This window comes from Dermacentor variabilis, chromosome 7 (assembly GCF_050947875.1).
Source record: "Dermacentor variabilis isolate Ectoservices chromosome 7, ASM5094787v1, whole genome shotgun sequence".
Lineage (NCBI taxonomy): Eukaryota > Metazoa > Arthropoda > Arachnida > Ixodida > Ixodidae > Dermacentor > Dermacentor variabilis.
In genome coordinates, this window is record NC_134574.1 from 123,950,980 (window position 1) to 123,977,459 (window position 26,480).

Here is a 26,480-nt window from a genome sequence, read left to right on the forward strand (position 1 = left end):
GAAACTAACACCTTCCCCAACCCCTATATATACTCAAAGGCCTACCCAGGAGTCTACACCCCCGGATGTAAGCTCTGCGGGGTCACAAAGGCAGATTTAAAGCACATTTTATTCGACTGCGACAATCTAAAGCCGAAAAGAGAAGGGCGACTCTCTAACGAGCAAGAGTGGGAGGATGCGGTGTCCAGCTCGGACCCTGCGGTTCAACTGCAGGCCGTCAGCTGGGCTTTGGAAGTCGCCGATAGACAGGGCCTCACGACCATAACAGGTGGCACTAGAGGAACTGATCGGACGGCCACCTCACGCACCCTGGAAGCCCATTAAAGTAAACCAAATCCTTTCTGTTGACGAGATAAAGTTGTTACCACCACCACCTCCGCCGCTCCTCGTATTCACGGTGCTCCTCGGGAGTTGCCTACGCATAGCGGTGCTACAGAGACAATGGAATGAGTTGTTAGGCTGGTTCTTTTACATACTAAATGTTATATGGACGTCATTCATCACGTCGGACGCTGCCGTCATCGCACTAGCTTGCGCAAGAGTAATCTTTACCGGGAAACGTATGCGGGGAGCACTACGTGTTCTGCATCATTATCAGGAGCGCCTTAAAATCAATTATGTCGCTCGGATGCTTGTCTTGTACTTGTTCTTTGTTGAACCGAATGTTGTTCTGTATGGTGCATGCGTGATTCTAAAGAATGCATGCACTTCTCACTTTCCTGAGCGCTTGGAGCCTGCTTCACCTCCGCCGCGGGTTGTCCCTGTATTACACTACCTCCGGGATCGGCCCGCACTGTATTCACGGACACTGACACGAAAAATGGCGACCAACGAGAAGCTTACAGCTTAGTTTCGCACAACGATACCAAAAATAAATGGTGTGCTACGCTATAAAAAGTCGCAGTTTCGGCCGAAAGGCGAAGCATCGATTGCGATAACAAATTAGTAGACGGCTACATGAAGTAAGGATAGTAGATTCACCGGCCGTATAAACCTGAAAACATTCGCTTACCAACTGAATTAACAAGCGAGGTGTCAGCGCGAACAAGCATACATGAGCACATTCCACTCGAATAGTCGCAGTGAGAACGCTGGTGTGAGCAAGCGCGGCAGCAGCAGGGAGCGAAGTGACCTTCGGGCGTTCTATCGCTTCAACGCCAGAGCGGCGCGCACAGTGCGCACGAAGTACGAGCCGTCTGCAGATGCCTTTCAAAATACGGCGCGCGCGACTCCTCGTGGCCGCGCAAAGTACGCGGTTGTTGCCTTCCCTCCCGCACTGCCTACACGCTCTCCTTCATACATGGCGTGCGAGATTGAACCGCGATCGTCAGGTCCCCTTGCGCCTTGTCACGAAATGCGCTGTTGGTGCCGGGCATGCTGCCGGAGCACAACGGCGCCCCCCCTCCCTCCTTACCGTCCCCCCACGGCCATTTGCGCGACGGAAGAGGGCGCGTTTGCTCTCCGCTCTCTTCCCTTACGCGCGCCATATTGATCCGCGAACGTCGGCTCCCTCGCGTGCTTTCACGCGCACATACGGCCCACGATGCGCGGCGACGGTGTTACCGCCCTTGGGCTTTATATGGAACATCAAGGGGACGGTAAAAATGCGCCTGGGAGGTATATATAATTGCTATCGCAATAGAACGCGAATTATAATTCATTCGCTCATCTTCTCCCCGATTGTATGGATGTGGAGCGTCCTTCCTTCGGCAGGTGTCACGTCTACGTGAACTTTTTCGGTGAAGGCACCTGGTCAATAAACACAAACGCTGTATTTATATATCACTACACCGATTCCATGTTGTCAATATGGGCCACAGTCTATAGGACTCATCATCCTTATAATATTCATAATTATCACCATCAAAGAACGAGCGGAAGGTTGAGCTCGTGGTCGCGCGCTGCTCGTTCTGACGAGGAAGAAGGATCACGCGACCTCGCTCGGCACTCGAACGAAACGAAAGCCAGTCTTGAAACGCGCCTGCACACAGCGTCAGAATGGCCAAGAAGAAGCGACAGAACTCTTCTTCCACTGCGGCCGACGCCACTTCAAAGAGCGCCCGCATGAACGCCGTCGATAGCACCGCAGGCACCACTGCCGCCAGCGGGAAGGACAGCCGCGGCAGATTGACGGTCTGTTCCCCTCTCCCGTCGCAGGGCAGACCGGACGCCGGACCCTCGACCGCGCATCCGGAGACAGTGGGTGCGCCGCCCTCGGACCCTCGAGTCGACAGCTCTCATTCTTCAGCGCGCAGACCCAGAAAGGCCAAGATTAAGCAACCCAAGGCTCCCTCCGCTCTGGCAGAAGAGGCCTCGGCAAGAACCAGTGCCACGGAGACAGCGGCGCTAGGCACCGTCGATACCGCCGTGGGCGCCAAAGACGCCGGCTCGATGAATACATGCCGCTCGTCGGCACCCACGGCGCCATCACCGCCCAGCAAACTGGTGACTATCCACTCCGCCTTAGGACAGCCGGAGATGGTTGGAGTCACGACTTCGGCCTCTCACGTCACCTGCGCCGTGACGCCACTCGATCACGTCCTCGTCTTCGGTCACGGCAAGTTCCAGTGGATCATCCTGTTCTGTACGCAGCTGGCCGTTTTCTGCAATGCGGTCCACTCCGTGGCCATGACGACCCTGGCGCGACCCGTCGACCACTGGTGCAGACCGCCGGCCGGGTACGGCAACTTGCCGCCCGAGGTGTGGAAGAACAGCAGCATCCCCGTCGAGGAGGACGGTTCGTACAGCCGCTGCTTCCGCTACGAACCGCCGTTCGCGCCGCACGACGCAGGCGCCAACTCGTCTTCTACGGTTCCCTGCGACGCGGGATGGGACTACGCTGTAAGCGTCCGTCAGTTACGTGCGATCCATTAACACGCGTTCGAACATAGCGCTCAAGGTCTGGCCTACTTAGATGGATTTGATACTACGTGTAGAGTATTATCGGGCTGAATAAAGCCCCTAACTACGCATATAAGATTCCCTCATTTTCTCACATGCACATGCTTCTAGTTCCGCAGTGCGTGCCAGACACAATTCATGATGTTAGATATTACGGTCTCTTGTTATGGCACAACGAAATGCTCACAAAGATAGGCTTTTGAGGGAATATAGCGTATTGAATTGAAATGCGTGCTACAGAATGTCCAATTAAACCCCATGTTCCAAACACGCTTTTTGGAACACGGGGTTCCAAACGTGTGTTTCCATACATATCTTCTGAGAAAACTCGATCGTAGAGTCAGCGGTTTTCATTAGGCACAAGCGTTTTCGTGAAAGAAAGAGAATCCATAGAGGGTGACATCCGTGGCTATCGGTAAGTGTGGAGACAGTGACAGGGTGATGTGGTTCTGAGACCACAGAAGCGTCGCATAACAAATTTTCAGGAAGCGAAAACTGCATAGCGAAGTGATAGTTTCTTGTAAAATAAAGAAAGCGATTCACATGAAATATGCCGAATCGTTCGAGAATATTGCGTCTTTCTGCAGCAGTCCAATGCGATGCACGCATTGTCAGTCAATTCTACAGCAGTTTTTTCAATTGTCAATTCTACTCAATTCTTTTCTACCGCAGCACCTATGCTTGCAATAGCAGTACGCTTGCAGTAGAAAAGAAAAGCTATTCTAAGTACGTTTGCACCAGTTCCTGAAGCATCTCGTCTGAAGTCTCTTGCGTGTCATATGTGCTTCTGAGACGTGTAATCACGCAAACGTTTATTGCTGGTAGCAAATGATACTTCCTTTTTCCACTACTTCGTTTTACCTCGTTTGAAACCTCTTGTCATCTCTAGTCAGGCAAAAAATGAAAAAGAAAGCGTAGAAAGATTTAAATTGGTGAGCCAACATCTGCATGTGCATGTCAGATTTTACCACAATACCACGCTCCAGGACACACTGAGCGTTAGCCAAGGTGCGTAGTATGAAAGCCTTTCAAGTACAGGTCTGGCAACGTGCACACGAACCAACGATTATCGGCATGTGTAGCGCCAGTGACAAAATGTTCAAGAGAGGCCTGAACAATCTATTAGAAGTTCTTTCATTTTGAGTTTTAAGTGAACAGCCTTTAATTTTTCTACGCAATCTTCACCTTTCAGACTTAAAGTCGTGTTTAACAATATATAGTTCATCACAGGTGTGCGGTATTGAGATTAACTGTTTAGGAAAACCAGTTTAGCAATAATAGGCAAACGCTGGTGTTCAACTGGTTTTACGTGTCGAATACCAGTGTACATTTGGTCCTGTCGTTTTTGTGCATTCTTCAAAGGTGCTTTTCTTTTTCCGCCTGGATGCTTGAGATTTTCAGCATCAACTAACCGAACTTCATGGATTGTCCTTTCATGGTTAAGACTTCAAACTAGGCCATAACCGGTCCGCCCGACAGCTAGAATATTTATGCGGATTATTACAGCATATCTAGCAGAAGTATGGTACGCACTTAAGCCATTGAATGTCCTCGTTTGCATTTAGCGTTTGCCAATGCAACGAAGAATTGAGACAATTATTCTTCGTTTTGCTTCACCTCCGTTTAAAATGCTAATTCGAAGTCGGTTTCAAAACATCGAATGATAAACGTACGCACACTTGTCATCCATAACACAGACACCATTGGCATCGGTTGACCGGGAAATTCGGCTGTCATAAAAAAATTAGGATAGTGCATATAATCTGCATTCAGTGTTCTCCCAGATAAATGTCTTCTGATGTAGCGGTTCTTATGGTTTTACAGACTCGTTTAATTTTCTATGCACAAGCGCTGTTAAGCCTCCCTTCCTCGGCATATTGAAGTCTGCAGGCAGCATGGATAATTTGTAGAAAGTAGAAATAAATTAACCAACAGGCAGAGCAAGTCTTCAGAGTGCCTTCATACAATCTGGGAACGCAAAACACGTTTATAGACCTTCTATAGCATGCCTAAGTTATTTTGTACGGAGTGTTTTTCGTGGGCACAGGACTTAGTCGAGATACTTCAATGGCTAAATATGTCTGCAATGACCACAGGACACTTTAACGCATTACACTGTTTTTTTTTTTTTCACCTTCCTATTACCCTAAACTTCCTCCTCGGTTCTCTTCGAAAAGCGTCGTGTTATCGTGTCTTCACTGCGATAAAAAAGCAACTAGAAACCGTAGTCAGTGAGAAGTCGATAATGTCCCCATACATGCTTAATAAAAGGCTTGCTGCATCTGTCGTTCATATCTTCGCACTTCGCATATCTTCGCAAGAAATAGTTCCTCTGGAGACGCTACCTGCACAAAAAAGAGATTGTTGCGGTAATTTAACAACCTTGAGTACGCCGCATTTACCGAAACGCGCGAAAGCAGCCAACATATGCAAGTATAGGAGTGAACATGACAGCTTCCAACACAAAGGGGTCATTTGAATAGGGGATTAGGAAACGATTTCCCTGATCTCTTGAACAAAGTGCATCCTCGAAAGCACCACCTCCTTGACTGTGGGTGCAGCTTGCGATGAATTTCCCCGGTTGTTAAATATCCTCCGGCTGATATATCCTTAAACAAGAGCCAGGCCTCCACTTGGCGTCGCCTGCAAACCAACTCGTTTCCAAGCCCGGTGTCGTGCAGCCTCTACTACCCGGGTCAGTACTCCAGCCAGTCTAAGCTATGTAAAGACAGGGCTAATCTTAATCACATACTGTGGGAATGCCCACAGGCTCCCTCTGAGGGAAGAATAAAGTCTTTAGAACAATGGGAGACCTTATTACTTAGCTCCGATCCGGAGATTCAACTGAAGACCGTCCGACTGGCCGAAAGCGCCGCTAGGCCGTCGTCTAGGTGCGAAGGCTTAAAAGCCTTCCCTACATCTGTTGGACAAATAAAGTTTTACAATCTAGTCCCCGGTTGATTTCCTCACAGATATTGATATCACTTGTGAAGGCAAGATACATTTGCTAACCCTGCTTAAGGTGAGGAGTTTCACTGCGAGGAAGCCGCTGAGCAAAGCCAAGGCGAAGACATGGTTGCAGAGGTGAAGAAAACATATAAAACCCAGAAGAAGGGCGATTCGCTGGCAAATGTAAACATGTTTCGTCTGAGGCCCACTTGCCGCTAAATTCTTGACCCGTCACAAACCACAGTGTATTTTCTAATTTTCGTACATCGGGCCAAGATTCGCTCTATAAATCGTTTACCCATCCCTGCTGTATTTGGGCTTGTAGTATAGTGTGGTGTGCCTTATTATACTCCGCTTGGGTTTGTGACTGGCCAAGTGTCCAGCACCAAGGATATGATGACAACAGGCGTTACAGATTTCATTATTCCGAACCCATGGCCGGTGATCTGTGGGTCTCTATCGTCGACGCCAGCCATTACTCATATCACTCTACAAACTCGCCCAACTGTGACCACCTCTCAATGCTTGCAGGCTTCAATCCACACCTCCATCATAGCCGAGTGGGACCTAGTGTGCCATCGACGTTGGATATTGATCGCGATGACGGCAAGCTACATGGGCAGCGCGGTCGTCGTTACGCCCCTCACGGGTGTAGCGGCCGACCGGGTCGGTCGGGCTCCGGTGCTGGCCGTCGCACTACTCGTCCTGATAGTAGCCGGCACTACGCTCGCCTTCGCCACCACGCTGCTCGTGTTCACCATACTGCGCATCCTCATCTCCGTTTCGGTCGGGACCCTGATCATCGTGTCATCGGTGCTCCTCTTCGAGGTGAACGACTCGTCGCGCCGCGTGCTCTACAGCTCCGTCGCCATCGCCGGCGGTGTCTCGGCCGCCAACGTGTACTGCGAGATCATGTACGATCTGGCCGACGAATGGGCACTCATCCAAATGATCAACATGCTCCCCAGCACGCTGCTCATCGGCGCGGTCTACATCGTCCAGGAGTCGCCGAACTGGCTCCTGGCCACGCACAGGTTCCCGCTCCTGTGCAAGATGGCGATGTCGGCGGCGCAGACCAACGGCGCCGACCTCAAACACGTGGCCAAGCGGCTGGAAGCCCTCCGCAAGGAGGACAGGCAGCCCAGACGTGAAAGCTTAAGCGAAGGGCTCAACGAGGCGTCGCCCCTGGAGGTGCTGACCAACCCGTTGTATCGCTCCGGGACCCTGGTCGCGTACGGCTGCTGGATTCTGGCGATGAGCCTCTTCCACAAGCTCCGGGGCAGCCGCGAGCCCCGAAGCGTGTACTACGGCCAGATTGCGCTCGAATGCCCCGCCGTGACGGCCAACATCTTCCTGCTCGAGCGCAAGGGCCGACGCATCGCCACCGCCATCTGCATGATCGTCCTCGGCTTCCTCGTGGCGGCGCTCGGTGCCTTCTGCTTCATTTTACCGGGTAAGGCCTCGTTCAGTCACCGTAGCTTTAGAGGGACCCTCACAGAACTGAATCTGTATTGGTGATTAGATAAGTCTTCCGGAAAACTTTTTTTTTTAATGCGCGACCAGCATACTACACGGATCAAAACTTCACCGTTGCTTGTTTAACCCGGAATACATTGAGAAGTCGAGTGAGTGTGCAGATTTCGGAGACCGTGTGCTCACACGCGCGGTTCGACCGATCTTCGTACCAGTGTTGTGTCTTCACAGGGATCAACGCGATAGTGATAGCTGTTCTTCACGTAGGCATATATATGCACAGGGTGTTACAGATGAACGTTGAAGATTCCACGCACGGCACCGTGAGAATAGATGATATAGACGAAGCATCCTAGCTGGATGTAGCTTGGTTATCAAGCACTGCTCAGGCTGCTGCAAGGCATTATAAAACAGACAAACATGCTCGTGTGAGGCGACCAGTTGTGCGTGTGAGCCAAGCGGGTGTGTGAGTGCGCCGGTGACGGCGGTGGCATACAAATTCTTTGCTGTGGTCCGTCGAAGAAACGTTGTGGTGTTGTACGGCGCAGGACTTGACTTTAATCTCGTACGATGTTCAAGCGGCATACACTGTTCGTAAGCTATAGGCCGAAATGCAAACACCTACTCAGGGGTTTGCACAGTGCGAGACTCCGATGCAGCGATGTGCCGTCAACTGCGGCGCGTATAAACGTTGTCAAAGGAAGAATGGTGGTGAGGAGTGCAAGTCATTCCGAGAAGGGACACAAAATTGAATAGAAGTTTATCGCTGTGTAGGAAGGGCGGTTATTACCGACGAGTGCCACGATCTAGGCACGCATGCTGCACTATCTTCTCCGTCAATTAGCCAAGCAGGGGACTTGCGTAAATAATGAATTTCGTCTTCTCATTGCCGTTTTTTTTCAACTTTTTTTAAAGCTCATGCGTTGGTTTTGCGAAGGCGTAAGTCAACAATGCGCCTACGTCGTTGTTTCGCTATTGGGAATTTTTTCCACGTCAGAGAGTGTTAATCTTAAATTATACCGCAGGGTCCAACAGTCCCAGCACTATTTTTTTACGCTAAACTACTCAAGCTGTTGTGTGCCGCAATATAAAAAAAAGAAAAACATTGTTCGTGCTCAGGCAAGTGGATTGCGCTCCACAACGTTCCCGCCCAGACAGCAATGAGCGTGCAGCACACTGGGACAAAGATCAAATGACAACGCTACGTCATTTTTCCTACACACTCTGCATCTATAGCACCTTGCGAATAATCTCCAAAATATAAAGGGAGACCTCAAGGGAAGCGTTTTCAAGGTGGGGAGGAGGCGAAGAAGGAAAGAAAAGTGTTCATCAGTTTGCAGAAGTCACTGAACAGTTTTAAACAAATAAAGCGACGGGACTAGTTTATTGCGTGAACGGGAGAATAATATGCTGACTACTGTTTGCGAATCCTTCAAAATATATATATATGCGCATTACAAAAAGAATCAATTCTCATTACTTATGGGTCCACACTCGTATATCTACATATATTTAGGATGTGTACGCTCAGTGCCTCAAAGTGGCTCATACCCATCAGTGGGTATGTACCAAGAGTAGGCACATACCCAGACACATACCCACCCGCCTAAAAATGATGAAGCCTTTTTTATATCACGTGGTATTCCGTCGAGGTAAATGTACTTTAGCTGACATCAAATGCGGATGTTCCATGTCGCGATTTAGTGTTTCATTACGCATGACAACAATGGACTTAATCACTGGCACCCCGCCGTCCAAAATTTTGTGTTATGTAAGCCGGAGCATCCGGTGGCACATATACCAGAACGGTGTAGCCCGAATACCCGAAATCGAGGAAGTGGTTGGATATCATGTGCTGTTCCATTAAGAGGAATGTGTGCGTTGGAGATGCCGGCATATGTAACGGTTTTATCCGCAAGAACGTAGCCCCGACTTGCACTTCACAGTCGGTCGACATTCTACCTTACCACCCCGCTCGCCGTATGAAGAAACTTAACGGTCGAGCCAAGTGATGGTGTCGCCGATAAAAGGCGTTCGAAACTGCTTAACTATAGGGACGACGCGGCAATTGAGTGATTTTCTCGGGGTTTCTTTTTCCACAGAAGCATACGTATCGAAATTGCTCAAGATAAGCACGCAAGTGATTGAAAAATCCATGAACAAACTTTAACCAAGAGAATCAGACGACTGAAGATAACGCAAGACCAGAAGCCCGCCATCCGACGAGTTCCATCCAGAAATACCAACGCGGATGCTGCTTGCTTCTATGTACAGCGCAATGAATACCGGCCATTTTCGTTTAGAACATCGAAACTGGAGTGCCGTAGAAAGCAACTTCCACGATAACTGTGCCCGAGAACGTTGTACGATAACGAACCTCGGCTAGTCAAAATCAATCCGGAGTTATCCATTACGGCGTGCCTCGTAATCAGATCGTGCTTTTGGCACGTAAAGGCCCGGAATGTATTTGTTTTCATACTTTGAGTTGCGCACAAAACACACGAACCAAGTAAAGGACTAGACGACGCAACAGGGCTGCGCTCCTGTGTTTGTGTGTATCATGCGCAACCCAAAGTATGCACATGAATATGGGTGCCAACTCGCCCAGCTTTCAGTTCTTCTGCTGCGTATTCATTTATTTATATTATTTTTCTTACTTTCATGCCGTTTACGGACGTTCACGGGGGACGCATGATTCGTCTCGCATCGCCGACAGGCGATCAAGAAGCGATCGATATTACGACATGACAAGGATGCTTGCTTCACGCTCGCCCGACAGGCATAAACAGTCGTGCCACTCATGGGCGAGAAAGTCACGATTGCTAAGGGCGATAAAGTTGCGCTGTTAGGCATTTCATGCAGTTTCGGTTTTCTTGTGGAAATTAGTCGGAATCCATTAGCCTTCGCAGTGATTATGTATGTAAGCGGATACTTGTTGTCTTCATGCGTTTGAAATGGTACGACTGTTTGGAAATTTAGAATGATAAAGCGTTTAATTGAAGCACAAATCAATCTAATACTCATCGCCTTTACGGTAGACGAATGAGAGTACCGGCAGACTCTAATAAGTTGAGTAAGAACAACTATGGCCAAAGGTGCCGGTGAGTTTAAAGAACTGCCAATCAATTTTTGTGGTACCCATTTTTTTTTAGTACAACTGGAAGCTTACCGGTCACAGTGTCTAATCATGAAATGCTAACGCGGAAAACGCCGTGGAACTTTTTTTATCAGATATTTTCGATGTGCGGTGAGGACGTAGTCGTTCACTGGAAGCATGCTGAAAACACTGATAGGTGAGCGCGATAACGATTATACGCCGGCATTAGTGGGAGGCAGGAGACAAGTGTGACCGTGCTGTAGCAAAGTATGATATTGTCTATCAAGAAGATGTTGCTGCGATTCATGTTTTCCGAATGGCTTAATGATTTATGCGATAATAGCTACGTGTTTTCGTGATTTCCTGTCCAACTGCTTTGGTAGTTAGCCAGTCAAAATGAAGCCAATTGGATGGAAAACGAAACGACGCCTTTGCACATGACACGGAGTTCGGCGTGTTGCCGTAACCACGCATGCGTTTTTGATTTCCGGAGCATAGAATAATGAGCGAGTGTCTAATAATACACAAACTGCACTCTTAAGCAATAATTGTGATGTACTTAATAAGTCTACTTGCGTACAGTAATCTCATAGAGTACATCCGGAGTACCAAGATTTCACCGCCAGGTTTCGCTACTTATTGGATTTTGAGATTTTCTTCGTCCAATTTAAAATTATAATTCCTACTTAAATCGCGAATAGCGTGCTCGATCCTATCACTATAAATCACGGTCATTTGATTTCTATCAAAGTCTCGCAACACATTCTGACCAGTTGTCAGTCGCTTTAAGGCCCACCGCCATTTCGGCCCCACCTATTTCAGATCCCTCAGGCGATGACGGTTTGGCGCGCCACCTGGAGACGGCGGTCCGCGTGGCGGCGCTGCTGGCCGTCGACTCGGTCGTGGTCAGCCTCTGCGTCATCACGGTCGAGATGTACCCGACCGTGCTCAGGGCCGGCGGCCTGGCCTTCGCCTACGGGGGCAGTCGGTTGGGCGCCATCGCCGCGACGTTCGCGAGCCCCGGCTCTCGCCTGGGTCGGGGCGTCGAGCTCGGCGTGGTCTCGCTGCTGCTGGTGGCGTTCGGCACCCTGGCCCTGGTCGTGATGCCCGAGACCACCAAGATCCACGCCACGAACACGTCCCCCGTGGTCGACGCGCGCACTGCCGAAAGGGACAAGTGGATGCTCGACGCGCCGCTCAGGCTCGCCCGAGGTAGGCGAGCGTCGAGCATGGTCCACTTGCGGCGCCAGAGCTCGGCCGCCTCGCTGTCGACGTTTCCCAAGCAGCCCTGACGTATTTCCAACCGCCTGCCTATTTCGACGAAACTCTTTCGTCGACTCCAGCGACCGCATAAGCCATGTGCACCACTGTACCTGTGGCATTGAAAGGGCTGTGGGAGCTTTGGAAGTAACCATGCGGATAGTTTATTTCTTTATATCATGGACATTTTTGTGTGTATGACGAAGATATACGCTGCTGTCATGTGTGCGTGACAATTCTCCAGTGGGGACAATTTTCCTGCGCACCATCGAAGCACAGACAATGCAGCATGCCGTGTTTGGAGGATGACGGGACAGCCATTCGCCGTGGCTCAATTTTTTTAAGGTTTGTGACTAGATCGCTGACCATGCAGGAACGTGTTATAATACGAAAGAAGAGGGTGCGGCTGTACCATCATATTATTGGTTCAACAAATAGGCAGGTTTGCACGCGTGCTTCTTTCCTGTTATATATTTTTTATGCTTTCGTAGGTATAAACTGGCATTTGCTGCCACGCGGCAATAAGTGTACTCGTATAAGATTTGCCTCTATTTTTCGTTGCAAGGCTCAGTTATGTATCATTTTATTATAATTAGTTACTTTTATGTCACACAACAGGTTCAGTCCTCGCGTTTATTTGATCATAAAATGATGCAATGTTCACTGCTTGCGCTCTTCCTATGCAGCTCACTAAAGTTTCGCGCCACGGGCATGTTAAGCAATTCGCCCATTCACTAGCGCCTGCTTTCTTGCAGCATCCTCACATGGTATAAATTGGGGCTGCGGAAATATGCGTTTGAAATCGTGTGAAGTTGTGAATCAACATTTCAAACTTCTGGAGGGTGGGACTGCGAGAAAATGTCACTTTGCATTAACTGTGCGTTTGAAATTGCAATGACACGAACGCATTCTAGAACCAGTGGAATTCGTCAAGAAACGTACCCATTTGATCACCATCCTGACGGTTTCCTCGCAAGCTTAAAAACAAGGCGTTGAGTGCTCGCGAGATTGCAACGTACGCTCGTACTGGCCTCGTATATGTATATGTGGTACACACTCGACAGCCTCCATTAATCGAAGCAGAAAGGTGCAATGGTAAGAACCGAGTGTTTAATGAACACACGCCTGCAAGCACATAGACGCGCAAATGCGACTATGAAGGAACGTCGTCGACGCAACATTAGTTTCTCCTTAACGGTGGACGCAACCACTAGGTATACGTCACGCCTAATGTTGATAATCTGCTGAAGCCAGAAAGCAGACGCGCTCTTTGGGCAAGTCTCGCATTATCAGAAACGGCAGCGAAACTTTGCAGTCGCCGCACGCAAGAATTGATGTATCTTTGAGGAATGCTTTAAAGAAAGGACATTAAGCACATGGTATACCTGTTAGGCTCGTGTAAGGGCCGCACCCGCCTAAGGACCGCAACCCCAAGTTAGCAGCCCAAAATTTGGGGGGGAAAATTCCAACGGAGAAGCAATCGTGTTCGGTGCCCCGATGCCACTCGCGCGCCTTAGGGAACAATCGCGCGCTACGTACTTCTGCGTGCCGCTGCAACATGGCGAGAGCCATCTGGTAGCGGCACCTAAAACCCTTGAAACTTCGTAGAGTATACTACTAGACACAACTGCGATTGCGGAAAAACTGGATAAATTCAAGGTACGGTACGTTTCTGCTATTTCTGAAAAATAGACACCAGGCAAATTTGTCAGTCGGACTACTGACGCCACGGCGTGCAGACTCACAGCCGCATTAAAGCACCGCAGCGCCTCGGCGACATCGTAGCACCGCAAAGTCTAGGCGTCGCACTTCATCATTTCCGTGCTCGTCGTGGTATTTTTACGGCTATGGCATTGCTCGAGGTCGTGGCTTCGATCCCGACCGAGGCAGCCACATTTCGACGTGGGTGAAATACAAAAAACGCTCCTTAAGGTACCCCATGCAGGGGGTCAAATTTAATCCTAGTCTGCCCCCTACATGGCGTGCTTCATAATCTCATTGTGGTTTTGGCACGTACAGTCCCATAATTCAAGTACTGTTTAACACTTCTACCCCGATGCGATGTGCCGTGCTAGGCAATCACAATACTAACCTTCTCAGAGGTTATGAAAAAAATTGCGCACGACAACGCCTAAAGCAAACACGTCTCACTGTGTGTTCTGCGTACCACGATGACAAACAGCATGCAGTGGAGCACGCAAGGTAACATTTACCATCAACTCACCACTCTCTTACTGCACTAAACGCTGAATAAATGAAACATTCACCGTCGACATCACCGTTAATTATTGTCAACCAAAGCAAACACCACAGAAAGCCTCACTTACGTCGATGCACACAGTGCGTCGGATCCGCATAATTTTATTGCGATAGCAATTATATGAATACGCCAGGCGCATTTTTGCCGTCGCCGTGACGTTCCGTATAAAGTCGAAGGGTAATAACAGATAGCTTTAGATTAGGGGACGCAAGCGGCTTGCGTATGCAAGAACTAGGGGCCACGGTACTGTGCAAGCGCAGACCAAGTAGTAGTCTGCGCATGCCCAGTACCGTGGGCCCTAGTTCTAGCGTACGCAAGCCGATTGCGCCCCCATAATCGAAAACTAACTCCGTCGGCGCACGTCGTGTGCTGTATGTGCGAGTGAAAGCACGCGAGGGAAGCCGACGATCGCGGCTCGATCTATCGCGCGCGAAGGAAGAAAGCCATAAATAAGGAGGGCAAACGCGCCGTCTTGCGTCGCGCGAATGGCCGTGGGGGGACGGGAGGGAGGGAGAGGGCACGTTCTGCTCCGGCAGCAATTGCGCATCTGGCGACCGGGCACCAGGAAACTCACGATCGCGGCTCAATCTCACGCGCCATATATGGAGGAAAGCGTGTACGCAGCACGGGAGGGAGGGCGCGGTGGCTTCGACTCTGCCAGCAAAGTGCGTGCTTAGCACGGCTGTGAGAGCGGTTGCGCGCGCCGTATCTTGAAAGGCATCTCCTGACTGCTTATACCTCTGTGCGCACTGCGTTCTCACCGCTCTAGTGTTGAAGCGATAGACCACCCCAAGGTCACTTCGCTCGCTGCTGCTGCCGCGCTTGCTCACACCAGAGTTTTGACAGGAGTGTCCACGCTAATCGGGTGTGATGTGTGCATGTTTGCTTGTGCGCGCCGACACCGAGCTTGTTAATAAATTGGTAAGCGAATGTTTTCAGGTTTATATGGGCGATAAGGCTACTATCCTTACTTCGTATTGCTGTCTATTAATTTGCTATCGCATCGATGGTTCGCCTTTCGGGAGTAACTTCGACTTTCTGTAATACGAAGACATTTCTTCTCACACCATAGTGGGAACGACTACAACGCGCCAGCTAGGTTTCATTTTCGTTTCAGTTGATGTGCTCACGTCAAAAGCATGAAGTACACCAGAAATTGTATGGGTCAATAGTCGAAGTTATAGTGGAGGCCCATGATCCCACAAAACGGCAGCACAGCACATTTTAAAAAAAAATTTAGGTCATACTGCAGGCTTGTGTTCCAAGCAGGAGGGCCAACGTACACTGGTAAGTGTAATATGTACACAAAAGGCTAGTACGCTAATATAGCAAGAAAGAAAAAAGAAACCCTCTGATATTTTTTTATTTACGCAATTGTCTGTACATATATAGATGAAGCGCCCCAGTGAGGCTGCAACATATTCAAGTAATGATTAAAGCAACCAAATTACACTTATGTAATCGATCCAATAACTTCTGCGCAGAAATACAGAAAAGAAATATGAAAACGTGTATAAAGAACACAAATAAAAATCAATAAAAGTCACATATAATTAAACAGCATGTTCGTAATAATATACACACAATATAGGAACGCTATTTAAGTATAGTTGAAGCAGAAGGGAAATAGCGACGGGCAATGAAACAACATTAATGATGTCAAATGCTTGCGAAATAGAACATTTCAACTGATAAAGAAACGTTGTTAGCTGTTTTAATTTCAAGTGGTCTTGCGTGACGTATTTTTCACCAGTTAGAGAAGGGGTCCAACTTGGCTAAGTCTAACTGCTCATCCGTGCCGTTGCAGTGTCTTTATCACTTTTTAAAGCATGAAACGCATTTAGCTCCCGTTGTCAGCGACCTTCAAGTGACCGTGTGCCAAAAGCCAGAGACGACATCCGGACACTGAAACGAGAACATTCGGGCAATTAAGTTGCGAGAACAAAACGAGATCTTCGCACCCTTTGTGCATTACATTCAAACAACATTTTAAAAAAATATTGCTTCCAAGTTCTTCCTAATGTTTGTTCACTCAAGCTGTAACTTCTAGTTCGCTGAAGCTTTATTATTCATTTCCAATACCAACGTTTCAAAAAGCAGATACAGGGCGCTATACAATTGAGTGTCATCTTTTGGCACTGAGACAGAGTTGTCCGTACTCTTTTCACCGCCAGTAGTTCGCGAGGACCGCGGCGCGTCCGGTAGCGCCCATGCTGGTTGCGTGCGGCGCAAAGCGGATGGCTGTTCGACCAAGACGACACTTGCAATGAGGTTCTGTATGTGACAGGAGGCTATCGCGCACACGTGGGCCAGTGCACAGTGTGGCAAGTTGGTTCTTTATTCTGTGGTGTGGTGTGGTGGGGTGTGCCGTTGCGAACGTGCGGTACACCCACATTAAGGTTGTGGCTAGTATCATCTTCGCCCAATCTGCTTTGCCGGTTGCCATTTCATGCTAACACCTACTGTCGATTAAGGGAGAACCAGTAATTTTTGTTCTCAATTCGCGAACGGCTTGTTTCGCGCCGGACGCAAGTTTCATCGTACGCCATTCGAATAAGAAGCGACGTAGACGACGGGTTGTTGCAATCCGTCAGGAAGTGGAAGATGGCGACAGCTCCATCGCTCTGCTCCAAACGTTTTAGACGTTATATATCTGTAAGCATTCTTGTCGGCCAGCGTTTTGCTGTTTCAGGATTGTTCTCCTGTTGCAGGGGGACCGAGCTGCGACAACGTCGACGATGTCCCGGAGCTGAATTCTGGCCCAACGATGCACTCGGAGCCCGCTGTAATTTCGCATTCTCAAATGGTTCGTCTGGCTCCGAGCAAACTTTTCACGTCGCGATCGTGTGGCGGTGTGCTAAGCTGTTTTTCTTGTCTACCTTTAGTCGCAACCGTTACGCTCGCATTGCGTGGTCTTGCTGCCAAAGCTTTAGTGTTCTTAGTAACATAAAAAAAATAAAGTAATTGTAGTAATGGTAGTTTTGACAGCACACCGCCGCTATAGTCGTATTGCCGTTTCTTTTTCACTTTGCCGCTCCTCGTATTCACGCTGCTCCTCGGGAGTCCTAAATGTGCATTGCCTACCCATAGCAGTGCTGCAGCAACATTGAAATCAGTTGCTAGGATGGTTCCTTTATACACGGAAGGCTAGTGACGCAACTCCCCACGTCGCAAGTTGATGTCGCCGCGGAAGCTTGCGCAGCAATAATCTTTACCGGGAAACGTATGCGAGGAGCGGTAGTACGTGCTCTGCATTAACATCACTAGCGCCTTAAAACCAATTATGTGGCTCGGATGCTTCTTTTGTGCTTCTCGTGTATTGAAACGAATGCTGTTCTGCATGTCGTATGCGTGAGTTCAAAGAATGCACGCACTTTTCGCTTCACTTTGCCGAGTGCTCGAAGCCTGCTTCACCTCCGCCGCGGGTCGGCCGGTCGGTCGGTCCGGTATTGCACTACCCCCGGAACCGCACCCACACTTTTGCCCGCGGACAGGGACACGAAAAATGCCGACCGACGAGAGCCTAACAGCTTCGCTGTAAAACGGTGCTCTTAAATACCGTGCGACACCATAAAAAAAGTGAATTACTAATTCGTTCGCTCATCTTGTCCCCGATTGCATAGAAGCTATATCTTGCTCGCCACGGGCACGGCAACGCCGTATGCTGCCTGCATGCATGGCCTGCAGGCAGGTTCGCATTTCTCCCCGGAAGCTGGAAGACGGGCAATCCCAGCATGCGCTGCTGCTTGTAGGTTCTCGATGCAGCTATGCGGCACATGGCAGGTACTCGCCCAACCAGAAGAAAGCTTTGAAAAAATGATGATACTATTTTGTTTTACCGGCAGTAGTTCCCTATCACAGGCAGGCTTGCGAGAGGCCTGTTCCGAAGTCGCGTTATAGTGATCATCATAGCCTGCGAGAAGCCAGCACTACCGTCGGGTCGTGGTTGTACGTCTAGTCTGCCGTCTACGCGCACCGCTCCTGCAAAGCGGCGTCCTCTCGGTGCATGTCTGCGCACGGGGGTGGGGGGGATAGAGCACTGCGCGCTATCGGAGCGTCAGAAGTTTAAAGGGCTTTACGTCAGCTGTCCGCGCGGCGCCAACCGTACCGTCTGCTAGCGAGCGGGCGGTTTCACTTCGTACCAACGTTCGATAATGCCCTGTAGGTCTTTGGAATTCCGGCACAGCCCACATTTACGCTCCCAGGACGTTCGCTTTCACTGAGCCCACAGGGGCCGTCATCATGTGTGCCTCATTATTTTCGTCTCCCGTCCACTTCTGGGCATATACGCTTCCCCTGTCCCCTTACGAATTTCATTAACCTTAGAGCAGGCCGTAGTTTCAATTGTCCCTGTACGTGTATATCGATCGAGAATGTCTCCGTCACAGGCGCCAACAACCGTATGTGCGTAGTCGTAACGGACAAGACCGCAATTTGTGAAAGTTTCTCGCTTTGTGCGCGCTTTCTTTTTTTCTTGGCTTTTGTACGTTTGTTTTCTCTCTTCGTTCGCGTACCGTTCCTTTAAGGAAATAAATATTCCACTATTAGTCGGTGGTGGTCTGCTCTCTACGTCCCCGTGATGTCGAGCGCGCTGTCTTCCCACACACCATCAGTGACAGTATATGTCGAGTGTGCGGGGCTGCGACGGGTACGCGCGTCACGTGTTTTGAGTATGAGTGCATGGACCAGCAGGCGTTGATGCTATAGCATATCATGTCCTCGCGAAAACGAGAGAACCGAGGTGACGCGTGATTTGCACGTTGGTCTAAAACCGCCTATACAGGTCATGCAGGGAGAAATTATCCTCATTTCCATATATAGTGCTGCAGCACTGAGCGCGGCCCTTCAAACGCGGCGACAAGGATTGGACGATTCCAGCGAAGCGTGACACTTCGAAGCGTCGCGATGGGCCTCAATTGACAATTAAACGACACTACAATATTCCGCGGTCAACAATAGTCCCTAGTGCTCCAAAGTACATCGAACCCAGCTAGGAAGACACAAGAATGCAACCGGTGCAACAAAGTTACTACTACAAGATTCGAAGAAGCGAAAAATCAGTTCAGGTGTCACGATTAAGCGTTTGCAGACGCCGCAACTGGGAGTAAGCGACGATTCTTTAGTGACGCTGGTGTCATTAGCGAAGGGATAAAGCACCATTGCCTTATAGATGAGGCTAGGTTGACGTCGGTGTCAGCCGCGAGATAGCGTTTGCATCTTAATAGTCACGTAAACGCCGACGGTACCCAAGATAATTAATTTGCATCGTGATTTGTGCAATGTTTGCGTCTTCTGTATCACTTTTATCATTACTTATAGGAGCGTTCGTGCTTACGTTCTTTTTTCCTTGTGTACTTTGAAAAAACATTTTCAGTTACCTGAAGCACATATAGCCCAACTCGGCCTTTTTGCGTAGATTACCTGAAAAAGCGGACATTTCTTGCGCGACAAATCGAAGTGTCCAGGTTGCTAATCACAAAGATCCACCAACTACGTTTTTTGTTTATTCACTTAAGCAAACGTGTTCCAATTGCAAAATCCCAGCCGTGCAGTAGTGAAGTCATGCTTGTGTAGCAGAAATCTTAAGACAAGGACCATCTTTTATCGAGATACCCACCTCCGAAATATGCTAAACATTCATTAGCGTTGCAGTTAAGATCACTGAACTGCACGACGTATGGTATTAGATCTCGCCGTTGAGTGCGGGAGTTGGCCCACGTTGAGGAGGATATTGAGAGCTGAATGTTTATTTACATTATTTACAGTAATAACGCAAAGTTATGAACAGTTATAAAGTCATCAACGGCCGGCATCAAATCGGACGCTGCGGCCCGTGGCTGGAAGAACGAAAAGAACTATCCTCCCCGTCTCTCGCTTTTAACCCCTTCTGTCTCTCGGGGTCACGTCATTTTCGGCCAATCGTCGAACCAGCTCAGGTGTCCTCATTTTCCTCCAATGGTAGGCGCCCGTGCAAGTGCCGTCACATTCGGCCAATGGGGACGCTCCAAGGGCTGCATTGTCCGAGGGTGGACTTGCCTCAGGCGTCGCCTCCTCGCCTGGAAGCGCGCAGCTGAAGGAGACGGGTTGTTCTCGAACGACCTTCTAGAGCCGCAAAACAGCTTTGCTCTGGACCAAGATCAATTACCTGGAACCGCGCCGGCCTCCCGTTGCACTTTCGGGAAGAGTCAAGCAGGGGCGTAGACAATAGCTCGTCGTGCGGAGCATGAGGTGGGAGTCGCCAATCGGTCTGACGGGTCTGGCACCGTGGTAGGCGCGCCCCGGCGCACCATAATTGGAATGCGACGGTGATTGGATGTGGTCGGGGAACTTGAGTGACGCCAGGAAGAGAGTCCGTATCCAACAATGGTTTTGGGAAACAGCTGGAACGCCTACATATTTCGTAGCGCGCTTTAGGGCCGCTTATTTCAAAAGTGTTACTAGGCTTGCTCAGCTTCAGTTCCGAAATTATAGCATATATGCCCTGAAGTTAAAAAGGATAAAGCTGATTAGTGAATGTTCTTAATTAGCTACATCGGCATTGTGATCCCTCACGTGCGTCCGCCTCTTCCATAAATACACCTGAAAAGGCGGAACAGCGCTGTGACAGTTCTTTTTATCTATCTGAACTAAAGGGGGGGAAAATGTGTCATATGTGAACGCTCCCTTCCATATTTTGAGCATTAATCCACACTGACACACGGCAAAGGATTTAAACAGGAGGTTCCATTGTCGTTCCCTTTTGCGAATGAGTTGTTCAAGATAAGTGAATACAAGAAAAGTGTATCACACTTATACGCCGTTTCGTCGGCGCCCGTCGGCTCCTTCCTTGAAATTACAGAACAAACGTGAACACGAACCTTGAGTACTCGGCGGTAACGCCTTTTCAAGGTACAATGGTTTTGCTCTATCGTGCGGAAAGCCCGAGCCGCTGAACCAGCCCAAGCCGCGCACATTCTGTCGCATCAGCGCGGCTGCGACGGGCGCTAGCATGCTTGTAGTGCCACCGAGTGGCAGCCGCCACGACTACAGTGTACTAGTAGTGCCACCGAGTGGCAGCCGCCACGACTACAGTGTACTAGACACGACCTACTAAACTGCAGACCTTCACACATGTCCCTCGCCCGGCACGCCCGGTCTAGTTCAACCGTTTTACCGCTAGAAATAGCACGTACGGGAGGAATGGCGCTAGTTATAGACCTTTTGCATCCGCGATGTGGCAGCAGTGCGTTCATGACCCCAGGGCCCCCAGGGAACTTCCGGTCGGCCAACTTCGACAGTCCAGTTAGCTAAGAAAAAATTAAGTAATTTGTCGCATAGTATACTCCAGGCACATATTCTTGGTGCTTTCAGATATAAGGAACGTGCGCTGAACATCAAGCTCATGTAGGGGCTTTTTTGTTGCACTTAACACTACAGTTCACCTGTCAAACGTTCCAACTCTGCAGCAAAACTGGTGCCAGATGGAGGGACCTATAATTTTACAGGCTATTGTAACATATGCCGCTACTGAGGGCTTAACCGGAAGTCATCTGTCTGTTTCTGCGATCATTTCCAATGCCCGTGCTGCCCTTTCGGCATGCACAAAGAGCTCTTATTAGTGCTGAGTGAAGGAATTCACAAATCCAAAAGGAAAGCAAGATTTGCGAATCTTTTGCGTTTCAATACGCAAAAGTGACGTTAGAGGAGGAGCAGCGGTGCAAGAATGGTAAATAACGAGTGCAGGTGGAAGCTGCAATGCTAGACGGCATAATATCCCCGTACCTAACCTCCGTAAGAGTTTGCAAAAAGTTGTTTTAAAGGATTCATAGGATAAGCTAGCTTTCTTGAGTAGATTACAGATAGTCTAATGTCAGAGATGACATTAGACTTTACTGCTGTGCCGGTGAAGAAAGGTGGGATAAAGGTTGTCACAAGTAATTGCTGCGCCAAATTTACGTGTGCAAATAATTAATCGTGTATGTTTCAAGGAAAGGTGAGCATAGATTTTTTTTTTTATATTGCTTGGTGTCTAGGCGAGTTGAAAGCTTGCAAAAGGGGTCCCAGTGCTTTAAAACGTGCTACATTGCAGGCGTTGTGTCACGGAACTCTTTCTAAATTGCAGTGAAAGCTTTCCTCCGTGTTATGGCGGCAGCATAATGGTGGTGCGTAAGATATATACGCACTGAATCCGAAGCTGTATGTGTAATTCTATTTTTGAACTCGCGACACACTGTTCAAATGAGTGGTTGTCGTTTTGTCGTCGAACATTACGGTGCTTCCCAGTTTGTAAAAAAGCGGAAAGCGAACTTTACAATGTATGCGGTAAAACTGTTGTGTACTTTACGAACTCTAGAAACAATGTTACTTAATGTGCAAGATATGTACTGTTTGGGACTGCATGAAAAGGCAATAGGAGCGGCTATTTAACGCTATTTTAGAGAGCAGCGGACTACACGCACCAACATTTTTCAAGTTCGGGCAGTCAACGTTGGAGCCAAGTGACCAACCAAAGCCTTGTGACATCGCTGTCACTGTATTCGCAAAAATAATCAACTATGCTAGCTGTTCGTCACAACAGCCGCCCGTTAATTCTAATTACAACGCCGCCCATCAACCGTATACTAGCAGACGAACAGGTCATAAAAGCGACACCAACGGTCAACGGGTGAACGAAAGTAGGCGCGGCGACTCCCATAGAAGTCAGTTATCTGAATAGGTCTGGAGTTCCAATAGGTCGTAGTACTAGGACGAGGGAGTGGGTACAGCGGACACCGACCGGCAAGCGCCGAGGGTGATGAAAAAAAAACGCGGAAATTGCGGCGGCGCTGCTGTCGCTTCATCCGAAAGCTCTGGCTGTTTCGGCAACGCTCATTTGTTGAGGCAAGCTCTCGGGCGCAGTAGCTGTCGTCTGCTCGACGCACCCTCGTTGTTGCGTCGTTTGCATCATTTATGTCGGTCTTTCTCCATTTTATTGACTGCAAGTAGGTGGCAAAGCTCCATCGAGCTGCAGTAGGCTTTCCGACGCTACGATCATCCGGCCAGCGCGCGGCGCCGCTCATTCAGGGGAAGGCGATGGTGGCGCTACAAGCTTTTCAACAACAACAACAACAACAACAACAAAAAAGCCTCAGCGGGAGCCCGCACTGGATCCACTGCTCCTATCTAGGCCACGGTGGGCGGACACGGTGGACTAGGGCAATGACTAGGGACTACCTGTACAACGTCGCTTCTGTTATGCAACCGTGTCTGGTCGAAATCAAATTTGGTCTGAGTCAAAGTTATGCGACTACATAGTTCATACAATTTGACTTTCACTTCTGGTGTCGCGAGATTTCGTTAGTACCGCTTCAGCGGCTGCTGTGCGGTGAGAATTATTTGTTTATTAAACGGGAAGTCCGAGTTACGGGCGTGAGGCGTTGCACAGCCCCGGCGCTCACCCAAACCTCTATGCAGACTCGTAACGACGCCTCTATTAACCTTGTTAACGATATGGTTGGAAAAGAATACGCTGCTCCGTGTTAGGTGCAGAGCTAAACACGCACACACACACACAGACGAGCCTTGGTCGATGAGCTACGCAACCGAAATGTTGCACGGCTTCGGCGCTCGCCTCGAAACAGCGTCGGTTCATCGCAGCTTAACGCAAAACATTCGCGCTGAAATAAATTTGCGAGAAAAAAAAAGATGATTGCGGTTTGGCCCAGCGGGGCCGCGTTATTACCTCGAACCGTATTATTCTAATTGCCGATGGTATCGCAGCGTATGGCGGTGCCTTGGAAGTGCCGGATGGAGCTGCAACCTTTGAACAGCAACATTTTAAACTAGACGCACTGCGTCAAAACAAACTCCAATCAATGACGACGGTATCGCAGTGCGTGGCCATGCCTTGGAAGTCTCGGAAGTAGCTGCAACCCTTGAACAGCATGGAGCAGTGGATGGTTGCGCGGGCGTGTAGAGACGCCGCACGGATTCACGGCGCTCGCCTGCCTCCTAAAGAGTTTTTTCTTGCCTGTAATCGTAGACTTTGGCGATAACGTCTGCGCCCATTCGGAACTGGCTCTGTTAGATATGATAAATATTTCCGATCAAGCTGGCGATACGAACGTGTCGCGTTGGCGGCCGACGCGCACAGAGGGAAGTCGCGAACGGGGAAGCCATGGGTGAAGCCATGTTGAATGTGACGTCGTCGCGCCTTGCTACCAGTAACGTTTTTCGTCGATTTTGTCGACTTGGCTATGTCTAGGTTTTTGTCGCTAAAATTATAATTTGGGTGAAAAAAGTGATTGCTTTTTTGCCTCTCTGATGCAACTTCACATTATCGACCCTTATGCTGTCCTACGTCACCGTGCTGTAGAGAGTATCTGCACGCGCATATTGTTGAATCTGGTGCTTGTTATTCCAATTTATCAATATATGAAATAACATTGCGATATCTTAAACTAGAAGTACTGCGGCAAAGGAATACTAGCATTCCTCAAAGCGACTGTCTCAGATTGTGTGCCGCAAAAGAGGCGTTTTACTTGCACGGGCTGATGAGGGCACTAGAGTTTGCTTTTGGGTTTGAAATGGTGTGTTCAGACCTCGGTCCAGTGATTTTTATCGCTTCTCGGCCTTTTGGCTAAGATCAAAGTGTAGTATCTGTTCTTATCAGCTTAATATCTGATACGGGTCCTATTTGGACCCAAGATATTAAACTTATTTTTGGAATGGGGCGGAGTGCTTGAAGCTTGCTTCACCTCCGCCACGGGTTGGCCCGGTATTGCACTGCCTCCGGGATCGGCCCACTCACCCCTACGGGGGTGAGAAAACCTTGTTCAATCCAAAATTAGACTCAAATTAGATGAAACCCATTATAAGGTGTCATAATGGTGGCAATTCGTGAAACCAGGTTCGATTTTCCCCCCTGTAATTTTTGAAAGGCTCAGCCCCTGCACGACTGTGCTATGCGGCAAAGCCAGCTTCACTTTCACGCTTGGGCAGGCTATATCGCACGCGTACAGAAAAACCTCGAACAGTTAAAGGTACGTTCTCTATTTTTCAAGCACTATATATGTGCGTTGAACCTTAGAGCCCTCACCATTAATGTGCATGGCTTTCGTAACGTGCAAAAGCAGGCATTCGTCGGCTTCCGACCTCGTCTTGCTTCAAGGGACGATTTTTTTTTTTATGCGAAGCATATTAACGTAGGTTTCGGGCCTTCGCGCGACGCCCGGCGGTGGCCACCATTGACCCGTCGGCTTGCCACCTCGTTGCTGCAAGAGACGAACATTTTTTCAAAATTAAGCGTTTAAGCCGCTTTTAATGTGATAGTGATCAAAGGAAAGGAAGGACGCTTGCTTGCTTTTAATGTTGATTGCTTCTTTTCGTACGCCACCCCGCGTTCGAGCGGTGTTGGAGTGGTTCTTTCTGACCGCAATCTTTTGCGCTACATTCACGTATCCTTCGACGCACTCGGACGCGTGCTGGCGTTCGACTGCACATTTCACTCTGTAGGCATCATCGATACCTGTGTATTCATGGTCCGGCACAGTCTACAAATTCCAACGTCTTTTGTAAATGCTTGGATGTATATTTTATAGATTCGCGTCAGGTAATTCTTTTGGGCGATTTCAATTGTGTGCTCGATTCACACGCAGATGTTCAAGGCCTGCGTATAGGCGTTATGACCGGGGTCATCTTCGTGCAAGGGCTGGCGTTCTTCGGTAGGCGGACGTCGCAACCCATGGCAAGCCGGCCTCCCCAGAATGCTTACGCCTTCGATGTTGTGGTCCCTCGGGGGACAAGTCCCGAAGACGTCGTTGACGCGACGGCTTCGGAGGAGGTACTGTACGGCGTTCAACACTTCGGTGGACGCAACTACCAAGTCACTGTGAAGAGCGAAGGCGCCATGGCTAAAATCGTCGACGCTGCCAGCCTCGTCATCGGGGAGCCACTGCTACCACTGGAACGCGCTACGTCCGCATCGATATGAAGCCCGGCTCACCAGTACCGAACTGCCTGGAAGTGGCAGGCCATCGCGTGACCTGCGACTACAAAGGAATGCAGCGCGTCTATCTGCGTTGTGGGTCGCCGGCCCATTTCCGGGTGCAGTGTACGGCGCCTTTCTGCGCAAGATGCGGCATCTTTGGCCAAACCGGCAGGGGCTGCGTTCCACCGTGCCGCCGCTGTGGGGACCCGCTTGCAACAGTCGCCTGCTCCCTGCGGCGAACCTACTCGGAGGCGGCGTCGAAGAACTTTCTGCCGCTTCAGTCGAGCACGCCGCACCTGACCATCCGACCGATTCGTCAGCCACGTTAACTTCCATTCAGGAAGAGGTATTACAAGTGACACCAGCTGAAACGCCGGCAGCATCCCCTGCGAGCCCCGAACAGGAGAGCAGCGAGAGTGTTCTGGAACCGGCCAAAACACCGTGTTCACCGGATATAGCCGGTGAACACCGCGTCGAGCCCCTTGCGTCGTGAGAGCCCACAGAGGACAGTGCTCCAGAGGCAGCGTTGTCGCCTTGTTTGTCCGTGGACTCTGTGGCGTGCCATCTCGTGATTCATGAGACGCCAGGGCAGG

The 26,480-nt window shown here is 49.5% G+C and overlaps 1 protein-coding gene and 1 non-coding gene across 2 annotated transcripts; both read left to right on the top strand.

The window, feature by feature from the left end:
- The first annotated feature begins 1,948 nt into the window (after window positions 1-1,948).
- Window positions 1,949-12,398, top strand: LOC142587867 (solute carrier family 22 member 7-like). Its single transcript, XM_075699187.1, has 3 exons — window positions 1,949-2,841; window positions 6,382-7,303; window positions 11,243-12,398. Exons 1-3 carry the CDS (start codon window positions 1,999-2,001, stop codon window positions 11,710-11,712), a joined length of 2,235 nt encoding a protein of 744 aa, XP_075555302.1. The 5' UTR covers window positions 1,949-1,998; the 3' UTR covers window positions 11,713-12,398.
- Window positions 12,399-24,517: 12,119 nt separating this feature from the next.
- LOC142589145 (U2 spliceosomal RNA) lies at window positions 24,518-24,709 on the top strand. Its single transcript, XR_012829839.1, has one exon. It is a non-coding gene; the product is annotated as a U2 spliceosomal RNA (small nuclear RNA).
- The last annotated feature ends 1,771 nt before the right edge of the window (window positions 24,710-26,480 follow it).

What these genes read in the sequence shown, in the direction of transcription:
- LOC142587867 (XM_075699187.1), top strand. Translation starts at nt 1,999, where the DNA reads ATGGCCAAGAAGAAGCGACAGAACTCTTCTTCCACTGCGGCCGACGCC. An exon ending in ACGCGGGATGGGACTACGCT is followed by an intron (nt 2,842 to 6,381) that starts GTAAGCGTCCGT and finishes CAATGCTTGCAG; the next exon opens with GCTTCAATCCACACCTCCAT. An exon ending in CTTCTGCTTCATTTTACCGG is followed by an intron (nt 7,304 to 11,242) that starts GTAAGGCCTCGT and finishes CACCTATTTCAG; the next exon opens with ATCCCTCAGGCGATGACGGT.